The sequence below is a fragment of the Xenopus laevis genome, chromosome 5L (assembly GCF_017654675.1).
Source record: "Xenopus laevis strain J_2021 chromosome 5L, Xenopus_laevis_v10.1, whole genome shotgun sequence".
Taxonomy (NCBI): Eukaryota; Metazoa; Chordata; class Amphibia; order Anura; family Pipidae; genus Xenopus; species Xenopus laevis.
The window spans coordinates 29,173,736-29,192,266 of NC_054379.1; the positions used below are offsets into that span (position 1 = coordinate 29,173,736).

General features: G+C 40.9%; 1 protein-coding gene across 1 annotated transcript; it reads left to right on the plus strand.

The window, feature by feature from the left end:
• Window positions 1-27: 27 nt before the first annotated feature.
• dnaaf10.L (dynein axonemal assembly factor 10 L homeolog) lies at window positions 28-18,531 on the plus strand. The gene is given in 8 exon segments (NM_001095400.1): window positions 28-283; window positions 5,797-5,897; window positions 7,432-7,562; window positions 12,535-12,636; window positions 13,175-13,290; window positions 14,187-14,321; window positions 15,666-15,763; window positions 17,577-18,531. Coding segments are annotated over 8 exon segments (1,077 nt in total). The 5' UTR covers window positions 28-97; the 3' UTR covers window positions 17,785-18,531.

The following is an 18,531-nucleotide window of genomic DNA, read 5'->3' on the forward strand; positions in this document are numbered from 1 at the left end:
TGGTAAGTGTTCTAAGGGGCGGAGCTTGAAGCAATAGAGTCACACGGAAAGTACACACAGGTTGAGTCGCAGGCAGACGTCGGCCACCGAACGCATCATGTCTTCCCCTCTGGAGAAACCGCAGATCATCGCTCATGTGCAGAAGTCCGTCAACTACACCTTGTTCGACTGCAAGTGGATCCCGTGCAGCGCCAAGTTCGTGTGTGTCGGGAACCTGGCCCGGGGCAGCGGCGTCCTGCAGGTGTATGAGATCCAGCAAGGAGAAGCCAAACTGCTCCAAGAGGTCAGGGGATTGGGGGGAGGGAGGGACACAGAATATCATCTCTGAACCCCAATAATCACCGCCCCAGCCTCCTCCTCTTCCTAAAATTCATTATAATAGGGATAAAGTGCAACGGGAAACTAGTTTGTCCTTTGCATCACCTGTTGCCATGGAAACACTAGTATACTCCACACTAGTAGGGCTTGTTCCCCTTTAAATTAACTTTTAGTATGTTGTAGAGAGCAATATCCTGAGAGCATTTGCAATTAGGTTTTAGTTTTTTATTATTTGTGGTTTTCGCTTTTTATTCAGCAATGTCTGCAATCTGATGGCTAGGGCCCAAATTCCCCCTAGCAACCATGCCTTGATATGAACGAGAGACTGGAATATGAATAGGAGAGGCCTGAATAGAAAGACGAGGAATAAAAAGTAGCGATAGCAACACATTTAGTAGCCTTACAGAGCATTTGTTTGTTTTTAGATGGGGTCAGTGACCCTCATTCCAAAGCTGGAAACAGTGAAAACAGTCAGAAGAAAAAGAAGGCAAATAATTCAAATACTATAAAAAAAATAAAAATAAATGAAATGCAGTTGAAAAGTTGCTAACAATTCGCCATTCTATAAACAATAAACCTGTTTTTGATACATACTTTTGCTGTTTGTGTTGAAAAACCCTAGGAGTGCTGCCTACTTTGCACATATATATATATATATAATACACAAAAGCCATGATGAATATCTTGTAAATTATATCCTTATAACCATTGAGTTCTGATGTCATCAGTTATAAACGGTGAGTAGTGATGTCATTTCTGTCACATGACTTGCTGAAACTTGTGTATTATAATAAATAAAGTACCCCCAGTTGCAAAACATGAGGATATTAGAAGTCACCTCGGAGTTCCATGGCCTACGGCCTCGTATTTTTATATGGTCATGAAACTCCTTTGTAATTTATAATAATCCTTAATAATTTACAAGAGGGGGTACTTTATTCACTATAAATATATATGTGTATATATATATATATATATATATATATATATGTGTGTATATATATATATATAATATATAATTTTACAAGAGGGGGTACTTTATTCACTATATATATATATGTGTATATATATATATGTGTGTGTATGTATATATATATATATATATATATATATATATATATATATATATATATATATATATATATATATATATGGTAAGTACGTCAGAGTGATGTTATTCTTCTTATTTAAGTGCATTACAGATGTGATGCTGTATATTTGAGAAGTACCAGAGGAAGTGGGGTAGTCGCCAGTCAACAACAATACTAGGACATTTTGCAGTTGGTCATTTTTTTTTAGTGATATTTGAACTGAAGCAGAAATGCAATTTTTACTTTTTTTCAGGGGACCAGAAAAGATGATGTAAAATCCAGGAAAATGTAAAACCAGGGAAATGTATTATGCCTAATATATAGGTGGGACCACAAAATGAGATGTGAAATGAGGGAAAACTTTAAATCAGAGGATGTAAAATGGGGGTTTTACTGTATATGCTTTTTTTTTGTTCTGCAGCCAACAGGCTTGGAATTTAAATTGATTTCTGAGCCCAAGATGCTCTTGTCATGGAAATGGGAAAACGATTTTGCAAATCAAAAAGAAATCCTGAAAAATAAAATAATGAATAGGAATAGAATTAATCATTACAAACAATCTGTTGTTGGTTGCCGGGGGTTAGTGACTCCCCTGACAACTGGATAGCAGTTGAAGTTGCAGGCTGAATAGAGCCACAATAGGAAGGCTGATAATTGAACAAATAAAATAAAATCACGCTGATCACTTAATAATATTCCTTGAACAGGTCCATCTTTAAAGGGGTTGTTCACCTTCCAAACACTTTTTAGTTGAGTTGTTTTCAGGTTGTTCACCATATACAATGACTTCTTTTTTTCAATTACTTTCCATTTTTTGTTTTTTTACTGTTTTTCCAAAGTCTAAGTTTAAAGTTGAATGTCCCTGTCTCTTGTGTTTGTCTGGCAGCTCAGTAATTCATGTGCAGACTCTGAACTGTTAGAATGTAGTTGATACATTTCTCAGCATGCACCGTAAGAAAAGCAATATGGTGTAACCCTAGGAGATTTCTAGTACAAATTGGTTTGGACTGACCCACAACTTGGAATGGTTGGGGAGGCAAAAGTTGGAAAAAGCTTATAGCCTTTCTCCAGTTTAGGTGCATCTATATGGAGGAAAGACTACATTTCCCAGAGTTCCCTGTCATGCAGCTCTTCTCTGGCAGCAGCAGCCTGGGTGGGTGGGTGGCTGATGGATCAGTGTAGTTGTTGCTAGTGAGGAACCACAGTTGTGCTGCTGATTTGGAGGGAGGGGGAGATGAGGCCCTGCCCCACTGAACATTTTGGGGAATTCCTCACTGTGAGAACATCACTGATCATTGGGGTTAGCGATTCATTTAGATGCATGGCTGCACATAAATCAGTTCAGTCTGCAGCATGCATGGAAATGAATTGCTAATTATCCGCACTGGATGTGGATTGAATATGGGGGGGGAGAGGGGGCAACCCTACTGATCATGCTGCAGAATAAAATGCAGATCACAGAGTTACTATGTACTAAACTCATTTCTCTAAAGGAAATTCCCTGTAGAAATGATCTGTTTTGTTTGTGGCGTCTCTGGTGCTTTATTGTAAACACAATTCTCCAGGGACCGTTAACAACTTACTTTGTTTTTCTTACTCCTCCAGCTTAGGGGTAAATGCAACGAGTGCTCATCTGACTGGGGTATATGGAAGATTAGTGTCCAACACAATACCAGCAACTACCTGTGCATTACAGTATAAAGTATGAACTGTCTTCTGTCGTGCTCTCCCTGTCAGGAGGGTAAATGGTACAGTCCAGAGATAACCTCAGTCGACATTTATTAAGGAGAGAAGCAGTATGGATTAAGATCTTGGATTCTCTCTCCCATCAAGGATTAAATGAAAGTTTTAGTCCAAGGGCAGAGACACGCGCAAAGATTTGGGGAGATTTATTCGCCCAGCGACTAATCTCCCCGAACTGCCTTCCTGCCGGCTATCTAAATCTGAATCTAAATCGCCAGCGGGGATGGCACTCGGAGCGATTCGTTTTCGAGTTTCCTCGTAAGGCGATTTGTAACCGAGCGAATAAATCTCCCCGAATCTCCACTTGTGTCTCTGCCGTAAGATGCTTTTTGTAAACAATGTATATATTATATTTATTGATACTTTGTATTGGAGATCGTAATAGTGTGACTGCACCCGGAGACATTACCTCGGCTGGGGTGCTGACAGATTTTGGTGGGGGGAATGCAAAGGCTAAAGTTGGCCGTACACTATAAGATCCGGTTGTTTGGCAAGGTCGACAAGCGAGCGGATCTTAACCCGATATGCCCACTAACAGCTGGGCGATATCGGATGAATTTGAACGTTCGGTCCTGGGCCGAATGATCAGATTACGATACTACAAATGGGCTCCGAAGGGTCGCAGGACCGCATCAAGTAGCCAATGCGGTCCTGGATCGTACAAAAAAAGTCAAACTTGACCGATTGATATCTGGCCGATTTTTGGCCTGATAATCGATCGGGAGGACCCGTCGGGAGCCCCCACACATGGGCAGACAAGCTGTCGAATCGGTCTCTAAAGGACCGATATTGGCAACTTTAATCTACCTGTGTATGGCCACCTTAAGGCCAAACCATATTGATCTTGGCAGAGGCCGACAATCCGCTCACCTTGATCCCTCTGCTGCACTGACTGCACACAGAAACATTAAACATTACCACCTTTCTGGTGCAGGCAGACACTGTAGATATCAACAAAATAACTAAATCTCATGTTTCAGTTCCAAAATCCTTTGGGTCCAGGGAGCGCATTCTCCGCAAGCCAAGATCTGTATGGTGTGGCCCTAGCTAAAATTTTGCATTTAGGACCAAAAGCCGGTTGCAGACAGAAGGGCTTCAGGGGAGGAGCGGATACATTTCTCCACAGGTTGAGTTCTGAGTCGTGTGGCCCTGGCGGTATAAAGCTGCTGGCTATGGGAAGCCGTAGCCCCTCGATGACTAGTAAAATGAAGCAGGGACTTTAGTTGCCCTTTACCTTTATCATACCTAGGGTTGCCACCTTTTCTGGAAAAAAAAATACTGGCATTCCTATATTTGTATAGTTTTTCCCTATAAATAACATTGACATGAAGCAACATTTTTACCGGCTAGGCAGCAACCCTAATCATACCTCCCAGCTCTTCCACAGGACAGTCCCGATTTTGACAGCTCAGCCCACAGTCCCGGATTGTTACAGAAATGTCAGGACTTTCTCTTTGATCTCCTGCACTGAACAGCCCGAAAAAGATACAAAGTTTGGAACTTAATTGGCTTTTGGTTGAGAGCCCAGAATAAATACTTAGATACTTTTGTAACAATTTAAGATAAGTAGTGATGGACAAATAAATTCGGCAGGAGCAAACTCGTGGCGAATTTCAGTGTTTTGCTGCAGGCAAATAAATTTGCGAAGCTGCAGTGAAAATTCAAAACCGTTGTGAGTCAACATTATTCTGACACCCATTGACTTTAATGCCAGCGGGGAAAATTGAAGCGGGCATCTAAATTCGGGACAAATTCTCCCATCACTAAAGATAAGCAAAGAAACAATTGTAACAGTTTAAGATAAGTAGGTCTCTTGGGGAAATTGTGACTTGCAGCTTAAAGGGCAATTCACCTTCATTAGCAAAACTGTAATAACAAATAAAAACCACAGAAATGTGTTCAAACTTTCATAACCTGCCAAATTTTGTAAAGTGGACATGGTAATTAGGGGGTGTGGCCACAAAATTGGGCGTGGTTAAACTAGCACGGCAAATCTTTTTGTCCCCCTCTTTCTATTTCCAAAATGTTGGGAGGTATGCTTTCTTTTTTTTAGACTTTTTGTTTACAAACAGCAGTGTTCTATTTGGACTGTACCATTTACCCTCCTGATAGGGAGAGCAGAACAGGTTCATACCTAATGTACATATCATGATACCTGACCTGCTTTTCTCCGCTCGCTCGAAATCTGACTTGTGTGGCCCTAGCCTTAGAATTACAGCCCCCAGATACCATTTGCAATCCTCCAGCTCAGCCCCAAGTCCTCTAAGGGGGGATGACAGAGGATTAAGAGCGGTAACCCCCCCCCCCCTGCACTGGGCAAAATGATGCATTTGTAGCAAACGGCTTAGTTGCAGATGTCTTTTAATTTGCTGCCATCTACAGGTGAAAGAGAAAATCTGTCTCTTCTTCCTGAAATATATTTGGTACCAGCTGTGGGATTCCGTGGCCTGATAGTACTGGATATAGTAAGTCAGTGGCAGCTGTATAGGTGAGGGTAGGGGCTCAACACTGTTGGAACCATCAATGCAACATAACCATATCTTACAGGGTAGTGAGGATTTTATATTGTGTATATTGTGAGGCTGAAATAATAGTGATTTATTATGTTTCTTCAAGTGAATAAGATTTATGGGGTTTTTTTCAGACTGAGAAGCCCAAACCTATAAAATGTGGGACGTTTGGAGCGAGCTCAATGCAGCAGAGATACCTGGCTACTGGAGATTTTGGTGGAAACCTTAACATATGGTAAGTGCACATACAGTTGGCTCCATAAATCTTTGGACAGAGACAACTTTTTTCTAATTTTGGTTCTGTACATTCCCACACTGAAGTTTAAATGAAACAACTCAGATGCAGTTGAACTGCAGACTTTCAGCTTTAATTCAGTGGGTTGAACAAAAAGATTGTATAAAAATGTGAGGAACTAAAGCCTTTTTTTTAACACAATCACTTCATTTCAGGGGCTCACAAGTAATTGGACAAATTAAAAAACTGAAAATAAAATGTTCATTTCTAATACTTGGTTGAAAACCCTTTGCTGGCAATGACAGCCTGAAGTCTTGGACATCACCAAATTCTGGGTTTCCTCCCTTTTAATGCTCTGCCAAAGATTTATGGAGCCAACTGTAATAGGGCATGTAGCGCTGTGACTTTTAATCACTCATATTTATAGGATAGATCTAAACCTGATTGTTGCTACGGGTGGGTTTGTACCAGGGAACAGCCCATAACCTGCAATTATCCTCCATAAACACCCCCTAATCCTTTGTCTGGTGACAACTGCAGGTGACTGGAAAGCTGGGGCGAGAAATAAAGCAAAGGAAAAATAAATATACTCCCAGCTCATTCTATTTTCCACAAGGCAAATCCTAAGATATACCGGCAGTCATTCTTGGGTGGTAAAGTAATAAAAGTGGTAACGTTTGTACCAGGTCTAGTAACCGACAGCAACCAGTCAGACAAGTAAATGCTACCTGCTGATTGGTTGTTATGGGTTACTAGGCAAAACTTTTACCATACCACAGTTATGGGATTCGTTATCCGAAAACGTGTTATCCAGAAAGCTCCGAATTACTGAAAGGCCGTCTCCCACAGACTCCATTTTATCCAGATTTTAAAAAAATGATTTCCTTTTTCTCTGTAATAATAAAACAGTAGCTTGTACTTGATCCAAACTTGATCCAAACTAATGTTTTTTAAAAAAACACATCAGTTAATAGTGCTGCACCAGCAGACTTTTGCAATGAAATCCAATTCTCAAAAGAGCAAACAGATTTTTTTTACATTCAGTTTTGAAATCTGACATGGGGCTAGACATATTGTCAGTTTCCCAGCTGCCCCAGTCATGTGACTTGTGCCTGCACTTCAGGATGGAACAACTTTCTGGCAGGCAGTTATTTCTCCTACTTAATGTAACTGAATCCGTTTCAGAGGGACTTGGCTTTTACTATTGAGTGCTGTTGTTAGATCTTCCAGTTATCTTGCTGCTATCTCATTACCTTCCCATTGTCCTGTTGTTAGGCTGCAGGGGGGGGGGAGTGTGATATCACTCGAACTTGCAGTACAACAATAAAGAGTGACTTAAGTTTATCAGAGCACAAGTCACTTGACTGGGGGCAACTGGGAAACTGACAATATGTCTAAAACATGTTTTCCCATGACAGTATCCCTTTAAGATATGGAGATCCAAATTGCAGAAAGATCCCTGGTCCTGAGCTTTCTGGATAACAGGTCCCATACCTTTACTCCATGTTTATTCAATGTAATATTGTCCTCCTAGGAATCTGGAAGCACCGGATACTCCCGTTTACTCTGCAAAAGGCCACAATGAAATAATAAACTGCATCGATGGGGTGGGCGGAGTGGGCATCGGGGATGGAGCTCCCGAAATAGTAACTGGAAGCCGAGACGGTGAGTAAATAAGCAGAGCAATTTGAAAGAGAAGTACATCGCTTGCTTGGCTTTACTGAGCAATAACCTTCAGTGTGAGAACCTCGCAGACTCTCTAGTAACCTGGTTGTGCTGAAGAAGAAGCTCTGCAGAAAACATAGAGACGTTTATATTGCGGCAATAGTAGGAGTAAGCGGCATTTGTTACATTTCTTCTGTTTCATGTGCCATTGGCAACACGCTGGAAATGAAATGACTGAATCAAACGGCCAGAGGTCAGGCCTTTGGATTTCCTTCAGTGTTTATGGTTTTTCTCTAGTACATTCATTCCCTGCACTCAAACAGAACTGCACCCAATTCTGCTTTCAGAAATAACAGAGAAAGTGACAGCAGGAATCTAAAAAAAAACGTTCATGTTCAGTGAAAGCGACATAGTAACTAGTTGTTGTACTACCAGGAGTGCTCTGACTGCTGTGTCACCTCTCCTAGTAAGGATGGTCATATTTCTTTAAAGGAATTGTTCAGTATAAAAATAAAAACTAGGTAAATAGATTGGCTGTGCAAAATAAAAAATGTTTCTAATATAGTTAGTTATCCAAAAATATAATGTATAAAGGCTGGAGTGACTTGATGTGTAACATAATAGCCAGAACTCTACTTCCTGCTTTTCAGCTTTCTTGGTTTCCACTGATTGGTAACCAGGCAGTAACCAATCAGTTACATGAAGAAGATGCGTCATAACTGCTGCTTTTGAATCTGAGCTGAATGCTGAGGATCAATTGTAAACTCACTGAACAGTTATGTCCCATATTGTCCCCCTTACAGTCACTGACTAACTTAGAGAGCTGAAAAGCAGGAAGTAGTGTTCTGGCTATTATGTTAGACATCCAGTCACTCCAGTTATACATTACATTTTTGCCTAATTAACTAAATTAGAAACATTTTTTATTTTGCACAGCCTATCTATTTACCCAGTTTTTATTTTTATACTGAACAATTCCTTTTAAAAACAGCCCTTTACATACAGCACATGAAGGGAAGGGCAGACATTGCTATAAATAAACACAGCAGGACGTAGTGCACAATGCAAACGTAATGCACAAAGGAAGGATCGGCCATTTCTTTGCACTGTGTCCACTGCATGGTGTTGTGCAAATAGCAGACTGATCTGTCAATCAAGTGTGGCCTGCCATAGTGCTGCCTCGCCCGGGGGTCCTCAATGACCCCTCTGTTGTTATAAAGGTTGAGTAAGAGCTCTGTTGAGCAGAACCCACTTGCCCTCCTGTATGGATCGGTATTTATTAGGGATGCACCGAATCCAAGATTTCGTTTGGTATTCGGAAAGGATTCGGCCGAATCCTAATGGCGAACCGAATCCTTAAAATCATGTGACTTTTTGTCGCATGCGTATGATTTGCGTATGCAAATTAGACTTCGGATTCGGTTTGGTATTTGGCCGAATCTTTCACGAAGGACTCAGTAGTTTGGCCGAATCTAAAATAGTGAATTCAGTGCAAAAACAAGAAACACAAGGGACTTTTAACACCACAATACAAGTGTCCAAAAACGATCTAAAGATAATATGAGTAATTACACCTCAAAGTAAAAAATAAAAAGCGACACTTGTATTGTGGAGTTAAAAGTCCCTTGTGTTTCTTGTTTTCATATTGATAAATTTGTGCACACCCCAATACACGTAGTCCGACATAATCACATTAAGCCTTATCTTAGATAATTTGTTGTTATGCATTCAGTACATCGCTAGTATTTGTAAAACAAAGTTATTAAAAATAACAAGAAGGGCCCTGCCCTGTAGAGCTTGCAATCTTAAATGGACAAAGATGTTATCAGACTCTGCATGTTTATACTAATTAGGGATGCACCAAATCCACTCTTTGGGATTCGGCAAATCCAAATTTGCATATGCAAAATAGGGGCAGGAAAGGAAAAAGTGGAACAAATTCTTCTTTTGTGATTTCCCTACCCACCCCTAATTTACATATGCAAATTCGGATTCGGTTCGGCCAGGCACAAGGATTCGGCCGAATCTGAATCCTGCTGAAAAGGCCGAATCCCAAACAGAATCCTGTATTCGTTGCATCTCTAATACTAATAGCTGCCTGCTTCCCCCTCTGGGGGGTTCCTTTAGCCTGGCCCTGCAGCTTCTCTTCATGGTATCTGGGCCCTCACTTCTCTCTGCATCTCACCCTCATTAGTGACATGTTTACAGCTAGATCTTTACCTGTAATTTAATTACTTGTAAATACAGCAATGTCATTAAAGGGGAGGTAGCATGTTATAGAATGGCCAATTCTAAGCAACTTTTCAATTGACCTTCTTTTGTCTTAATAGTTTTTTAAATTAATTGATCTTTTCTTCTGAATGTTTCCAGCTTTGACCCCATAAAAATAAATGCTCTGCAAGGCTACAATGTATTTGTTATTACTACTTTTAGTTACTCCGCGTTCTGTTTGGGCCCTCTCCTTTTCATAGTTTAGCCTCTTCTTTAAAATAAGGTGTGGTTGCTAGGGTAATTTGGACCCTAGCAACCAGATTGCTGAAATTACAAACTGGATAGCTGCTGAATAAAAAGCAAAATAATTCAAAAACCACAAACAATTGACCTTGCACATGTGCAAGAAAAGACTTTTTGCATTAATTTAGCTTTTTATTCAGCAGCTCTGCAATTTGCATTATAAACAATCTGGTTGCTAGGGCCCAAATGACCCTAGCAACCATGCATTGAATTGAATAAGAGACTGGAATATGAATAGGAGAGGCCTGAATAGAAAGATGAGTTATTCAGTATACAACAGCACCGTCAACACAGGAATTTAAATTAAAAAGCCTTTATTGGAACATACGGCTTCTGATCCAGGACATAAAACGTTTCAGGCCTGATCTCGGCCCTTTATCAAGCTACGGCTTAAAGGACCAGTAACAGCAAAAATTTTCTAAAAAAAAAATGTTAGCATGCTACGAAAAAAAAGACGCCAACATAACTTTAAAGTCGCTAAATCTTTATTAAAAATTAACTTACCGAAACTCTGCTTGCGCTCCTCTTCAGAAACGACAGGGCGGCGATCCCTCCTGCGGTGATCGATTTCTCCTCCCTGGCTATCTCCTATAAGGAAGGCAGGGAGGAGAAATCGAGTGCCGCACAATGGATCACCAATCACCGTTTCTGAAGAGGAGCGCAAGCTGAGTTTCGTTTATTTCTTTATAAAGACTTAGCAACTTTAACGTTTAATATTTGTTGGCGTCTTTTTTTTCGTAGCATACTAACAGATTTCTAAAAAAATTTTTGCTGTTACTGGTCCTTTAAATCACATTGTTACAATTTATAATTTTTTCACACAGTGCCATCTAGTGGCTATCTTATATGATGTCTCAACAGATCCACAATAAAAAACATATTTGTTGCACTAAGAGGCATATTTATCAAGGGTCGAATTTCGAATTGAAAAAACTTCGAAATTGAAAAAGACCAACCGAAATTAAGTTGAAGGTTTTTGTTTTTTTGGTCAAATAGGTCAGTTTTCGATCGAACAGGTCCGTATTTGGCCGAATACGAATCGAAGAAATAGAGCATACGGTTGAATTCGATTCAAAGTTTTTCCAAAAAAAAAAAAACTTAGATTTTTCAAAGTCCACCAATAGGTTCTAGGAGGTCCCCCATAGGCTAAAACAGCAATTCGTCAGGTTTTAGATAGCGAATGGTCTGTCAAATTTTTAAAGAGACAGTACATGATAAATTGTGATATTAGAATTTTTGAATTGTTTTCAAATTCGAATCGAATTTGGACAATTCCCTAGTTGAAGTACACAAAAAAATAGCCCAAAAACTTGGGCTCCAGGGTAACTGCCTCAGTTACTTAGCCCTTGAGCCGGCTCTGTAGGAAATATCAGAGAGGGTCCAACATCCAAACTTGGGCGCAAATTTACTAAAGGGCAAAGTGACTAACGCTGGCGAAAATTCGCCAGCATGATGTAATTTCGGAACTTCGCCAATTTACAGGTGCAGGCAAAAATTCGCTAGCGAAGGAGATACTCTAGCGGTACTTCGCTCCCTAACGCCTGGCGAATGGACGTAACTACGCAAATTCATTAAGATGCGGATTTTACTCTTGCGCCAGACTTGCCTTCACCACCTCAGACCAGGCGAAGTGCAGTAGAGTAGATAGGACTTTCTCCTAATTTAGTTGAAACATTTTCTAAGTCCCAAAAACGCTGGCGTCTTTTGCCTTTTTCAGGGTGATAGGCTGCAAAAGTCCATAAATTTTTTTGGGGTACCCGGCTTCCCCCCTACATTTCCTAACGTATGGCACATAAACTATACACTGGGCTCATGTGTAGGGCAATATAACAACTTTATTTTATTTTATTAAGGTTTCCTGGACTTGTGTAGTGTAATGTATTTGCTGCAACATATACGTCCATTGAAATTTAACTTCCCACCGTATCCAACCCAATATGCAATTACCCAACGCTAGCGCCAGGGCTGGATTTACATAGTGGGCGCCCCTAGGCCCATTACCGTTTGTCACCCCTGTCCCTTCCAGGGGGACCGGAGCAATGGGGATTGGCTCACGGGAAATTTGAAAAATTATTGTATCTCCAGCGCATCCCCTGTGTTTTGAACCAATGTGGGTGTGGTTGGGCAGCATGCCGCCCCCCTAAAATCCTGCCGCCCTAGGCCCGGGCCTAGGTGGCCTTTCCACAAATCCGGGCCTGGCTAGCGCAACTTTGCTTTGCTTGCCAACGCAACTTTGCATTTTAATAAATTTGTGTTTACACCTGGCGAAGTGTTGCGATGGCTGCGAAGCAGTCGCTGGCGAATTTTCGCCACTTAGTAAATTTGCCCCTTGGGCTTATGTGGGAGTGTGACAATGTGAATAAAGAAGGAAATAGTGAAGGTGGTGGAGCTGTTCACAGCAGTGACTTATACACTAACACTACATGTGACTCCAGCCAATGATTTGCTTCTCTCCTAGGAACGGTTAAGGTTTGGGATCCCAGGCAAAAAGATACTCCAGTGGCCAATATGGAGCCTGCAGCTGGGGAGGCCAAGCGAGACTGCTGGACAGTGGCATTTGGTAAGAGACAAATACACCAGCCCATACTAAAAACAAGAGAAAGCAGTAAAACCCCACACTACCTTACTAAAATGAATTGAGATCTAATTATATAAGTGCTTACTGCTATATTAAGCACTTTAATCATAATTATGTGCATTAACACAATCGATTGAAATACCATTAGTTGTATGTTGGTGCTAAATTGATTGAGAACTAAGCATATGTTTATAATAGCACTAAGCACTTATATAATTACATCTCAATTCATTTTAGTAAGGTAGTGTGGGGTTTTACTGCTTTCTCTTGTTTTTAGTGTTTTTTAGTGTCCCTATTCTGGTTTATATACCTCTACACAGCCTGAAATTGGGTAATACAAGTGAGTGAACATTAATTACAAGTCAACTATATTTTTGTTTGTGATCAAATCCACCAGCCCAGTCACTAACGATTGAGGGGTATCTGCCCCCCTAGATATTCCGCAGGTAAAAAAACCAGAAAAATGTATATGTGTTTTTTGCATTATTATTATTATTATTAATGTGTGTGTTTGTGCCAGGCAATGCCTATAATGAGCAGGAGAGGGCTGTGTGCGCCGGATATGACAACGGAGACATTAAACTGTTCGACCTTCGGAACATGTCGGTGAGATGGGAGACCAACATTAAGAATGGGGTAAGGACTATTCATGAGTAATAAACTCATTGGTTCAGAATAGGGTCTGCCATTCATGCTGCAGAATCACTGTGAGAAACAGTTGTAATGTCAGTTGTCTTTAAAGGGATATTGTCATGGGAAAACAGTTTTTTTTTTTTTTTTTTTGTTTATCAAATGCATCAGTTAATAGTGCTGCTCTAGCAGAATTCTGCACTGAAATCCGTTTCTTTGAAATCTGACATGGGGCTAGACATATTGTCAATTTCCCAGCTGCCCCCAGTCATGTGACTTGTGCTCTGATAAACTTCAGTCACTCTTTACTGCTGTACTGCAATTGGATTGATATCACCAACCCCCCCAAGAGCCTAACAACAGAACAATGGGAAGGTAACCAGATAACAGCTCCCTAACACAAGATAACAGCTGCCTGGTAGATCTAAGAACAGCACTCAATAGTAAAATCCAGGTCCCACTGCATCACATTCAGTTACATTGAGTAGGAGAAACAACAGCCTGCCAGAAAGCAGTTCCATCCTAAAGTGCTGGCTCTTTCTGAAATCACATGACCAGGCGAAATGACCTGAGATGCACCTACACACCAATTTTACAACTAAAAAAATACACTTGCTGGTTCAGGAATGAAATTTTATATTGTTGAGTGAATTATTTGCAGTGTAATTTAGAAAGAAAAACGACACCATAAATAATAAATCACGACAGAATCCCTTTAAGGGCAAGGAAAAGCAGATTTATTGGGCGTTACCAATATGGCTTTTATCGGCCTGTGTCTGGCCAGCTTAGAGCAATGAGAACTTAGGTCAGTGCTGATCTCTTAATATACAGAGTGCACTTTTATGATACTTTATGTCTGTTTGGATTTCATTAGTCTGAATGGAATGTCTTGTCCCGTGCAGGTGTGCAGCCTGGAGTTTGACAGAAAGGATATCGTCATGAACAAATTAGTCGCTACTTCGCTGGAAGGAAAATTCCATGTGTTTGACATGAGGACCCAGCACCCCACCAAAGGCTTTGCGTCTGTCTCAGAAAAGGTAACGGCACCTCCCTACGTAACCGAACCCCGTTGTCCCCCATTGTTGTGCTTTCGTAACTGAGGCTCAGGGATCAGAGATATAGTAGAAGAGTCATTGCTGCTTTGTTTAGAGACTCCCCTCAACACTTTACACTTATTTCTCATGTGTTTCAGGCATCGTAACCAGCAGAGACAGCCCCACCGCCAGATTTACTGGCAAATGATTTAAAACCATTGCTGGGATGGGAACTATGTGACAGTTTCATCATATCAATTAATACTCCCCACTTGCCAGCAGCCTTAGCCGTCACTCTTTTTCTCTTTGTAGTTTTACTTTAATGCCTGAGCAGTGGGACGATGGCTCCGCATATTTGTACCCCCAGTAGAATAATCAGCAGAATGTTGGAGGTTGAGCCCTTTAGAAATCTAGTTATGAATGTACAGTAGGTAACACTTATCAAAGAGTCGTTTGCTGGATACATTTTAGGAGAGGTTTACTGTTACCCTGGATGCAAAATTGCTCCTCTTAGGGGTAATAGTCTCTGTGGGCCACACCCTGTGCCTCACACTGGCCCCTGGCACTGTCGGATGAGGGGGGATTTCTGGGGTCATCCTCTGAATTCAGTGCTGCTAAACCCATTGAAAGCAAAGTGCAACTGTTTGTGTTCCTTTCTTGCAATGCAAAGAGCTACAAGGGCATTTTTTCTGAACCTTTTTGCCTTTGAAATTGCTCTATGTGGATAGGAAGTGTATATTGGGGAGCTGAACAGTGAAGCAGCGGACTGGGGATGGTATTAGAGTGACACCTGTATGTAGTCCTGCGCGGGTCCATTTTTTTTTTTTTGACCCGTACTCACAACCTGCAACCCAGACCCGCAACCCGCATTCCTACCCACTACCCGACCCGCAAGTACCTTATCCGCAACCCGGATCCGCTGACCATCAAGAATCAGGAAGTGCTGTCATTGTAAACTGGAAGTGACATCATCAGAAGTAGCCGTGATCAGAAAAAAAGGAGTAAAACAGGAAGTGCTGTCATTGTAAACCAGAAGTGATGTCATCGGAAGTAGACGTGATCAGAAAAAAGGAGTAAATATCGCTATTGAAAAGACCTGCGACCCGCCGACCCGCGTCTATACCAGGAACTTCTATCCGCAACCCGCAGGTTTTTGCGGGTAACCCGCGGGTCCCTACAGGACTCTACCTGTATGTACTGTATAACCACAACTGTCAGCCAAAGCTTCACTTATAAGTGCCCGTTGATTTCTATGTGTGCCGAGTGATACACTGTAAAGTGACTGCCTTTGCCAGTGTAACGAGCAGCTTATCAAGTGATATTGACGTCACAATTTTGTGTCCGCAGGCTCATAAATCCACTGTTTGGCAAGTGCGACATCTGCCCCAGAACAGAGACGTTTTCATGACCAGCGGAGGAGCCGGAAATCTTCACCTTTGGAAATAGTAAGTGGATTTATGTGTGGCCTGAAGATGCTGCCAAATCCTTTAGACCGTAGGGCACACTAATGGGAAGAATGAATGTTGCACAAGTTATACAGCTCCATATAAAGCTGGAAGTAAAACTGTGCATAGGAAGCTGTGTATAAGTGCCTCCCCCATGCATTGGAATGGCCCAGTCGGGAGAATTGTCGTCTATTTCTATCCTGTGAATGTAAAATTTGGGTTTTATAACATTTGTTATCACTCTCTTGTGTTCAGCCATCTTTTAATCTTAAAGAACAGTTCAGTGTAAAAATAAAAACTGGGTAAATCTAATAACGATATTAGGCTGTGCAGAATAAAAAATGTTTCTAATATCGTTATTAGACTAGATGTCTAACATAATAGCCAGAACACTACTTCCTGCTTTTCAGCTCTCTTGGTTTCCACTGATTGGTTACCAGGCAGTAACCAATCAGTGACTTAAGGGGGGGGGCACATGGGTCATATCTGTTGCTTTTGAATCTGAACTGAATGCTGAGGATCAAACTCACTGAACAGTTATGCCCCATGTGGGCCCCCTTAAAGTCGCTGACTAACTCAGAGTTAGAGAGCTGAAAAGCAGGAAGTAGTGTTCTGGCTATTATGTTACACATCCAGTCACTCCAACCTTTATACATTACATTTTTGGCTAACTAACTATATTAGATACATTTTTTATTTTGCACAGCCTATCTATTTACCCAGTTTTTATTTTTACACTGAACTGTTCCTTTAACCAAGACCCTCCCAGAGTTTTAATACATTGTTCATGACCAGCCCCCGCAAAAACCCTCCCAGAAAAACTACAGTTCTTTATAAATATTCGATCCCTAGAAATGGTGCGAATTAAAAAGAAAAGCGCAGAAGGGAGACCCATTTATTAACTTTGGGTTGATTTTTTTACAATTCAAAAATCTTGCACGTGAAGAATTCTCTCTAGAATTTCTTCTAGGTTTTGGAGCTTATCAAAGTTTTTATTTTTTTGGCTTGTAAACACGTGAAAAGTTTGGAGTAAACGAGAATTTCTAGGTTTACCTTTAAAGTAAATTTTTAGTATATTATAGAATGGCTAATTCTAAGCAACTTTTCAATTAGCCTTAATTTTTTATTTTTTATAGATTTTTAATTATTTGCCTTCTTCTTCCGACTGTTTCCAACTTTCAAATGGGGGGTCACTGACCCCATTTAAAGACAAATGCTCTGTAAGATTTCAAACTTATTGCTATGGTTACTTCAAATCAATGCATGGTCGCTAGTGTAATTCGGACTCTACCAACCAGACTGCTGAAATTACAAACTGGAGAGCTGCTAAATAAACTCAAAAACCACAAATAATACAAAATGAAAACCAATTGCAAATTGTCTCAGAATATCAGATCATCACAAATCATACTAAAAGTTAACTTAAAGGTGAACAACCCCTTTCAAAGTTGTTCAATGCATTTGTTTGTGCTTTCATATTTGGATCTTTTAATAAATACGTAGACGATTGTGCTTTTTTTTTTTTTTTTTTTTTAAATGTGAGTTCGGTCGTGGGTTGAAAATGCCTCTAAAACTATTTAAAATAATAATAAATAGGCCCCTAAGTGATAGTTGTAGCACTTGCTTTGTTGTTCCCAAATTGCAAGCGCAAGAAGGGGTATAGGGAAATGACCCGTTATATGTATATCCGGCATAGTAACCAATCAGAGGCTTCCTTTCCAACAGCAGACCGGTACATTATACCTGCATGTAAAGTAAAACTGTTTTTGTGGGCACTGATTGAGTCTCCTCTTTCTTCACCCCTTTCTTCTAGCGAATACCCAGCTCAGCGCTCCCGAAAAGACTCCGATGGCGTAGATACGGGCGTTGCCGGATCAGCGAGCCTTTTGCAGAATGTGACTCTGTCCACCCAGCCGATCTCTAGCCTGGACTGGAGCCCCGATAAGAAGGGACTGTGTGTTTGTACCTCGTTTGACCAGACGGTGAGAGTGCTAATAGTCACCAAGCTGAATAGACTATGAGGCCGGTGCCGGGGAGCACAGAACATACGTTTACATGGGACCATGTCATATGTGCGTCCAGTTCATCTGATCCAAAAGTGACCGGGAGGGACAGACGCAGAGTTAAAGAGATCAATCAACCAGGAAAAGATTTGAATATAAATACCCACTTATTATTTGTAAAGATTCATTAGGGTAATGCCATGTTCCTCTACAGTCTCACGTCATGTCCTTCCCAGGACACCGTAGCTCAAATCCATTCAGCAGCTGGAGGGATGCGGATTTCATACAGTTTATTGGAACACTGTTGCATAAATACAGATTATTGGATAGCCTGCTGTCCTGCTAAAGTCTATTAGTTTTCCGATGCCGTATCCAGTGCAAACTCCAGTCTTGCTCATATAGAGGAACAGTGTTGTTGCCACTCAATGGATCATCACTTTGGTTATGTGAGAACTGTGGGTCCAGCAAATTCTTGCTAATGGTGCAGCCTAGAGCCGCATGGCTCTGCCCCCCTATATAACAATCCAGTCAATCAATTGCCATCATCCGGAAAGATTGTTCCTTTCTCTGTGATTATAAGTCTTGTGAAACTTGTGTTTCCATTGTTGTTCCATGGAGTTCTCATGTGCGTTCTCTACTCAAAAGTGCCTTCTGCTTCTCCGTCTCCTCCGTGTTGATTAATGAAATAAACCGCGTGTGTTGGCTCAATGTGTGTAACAGATCGACTGTAAGCTCTGCGCTTCAACACTGCTTGTTTTTTTTTAA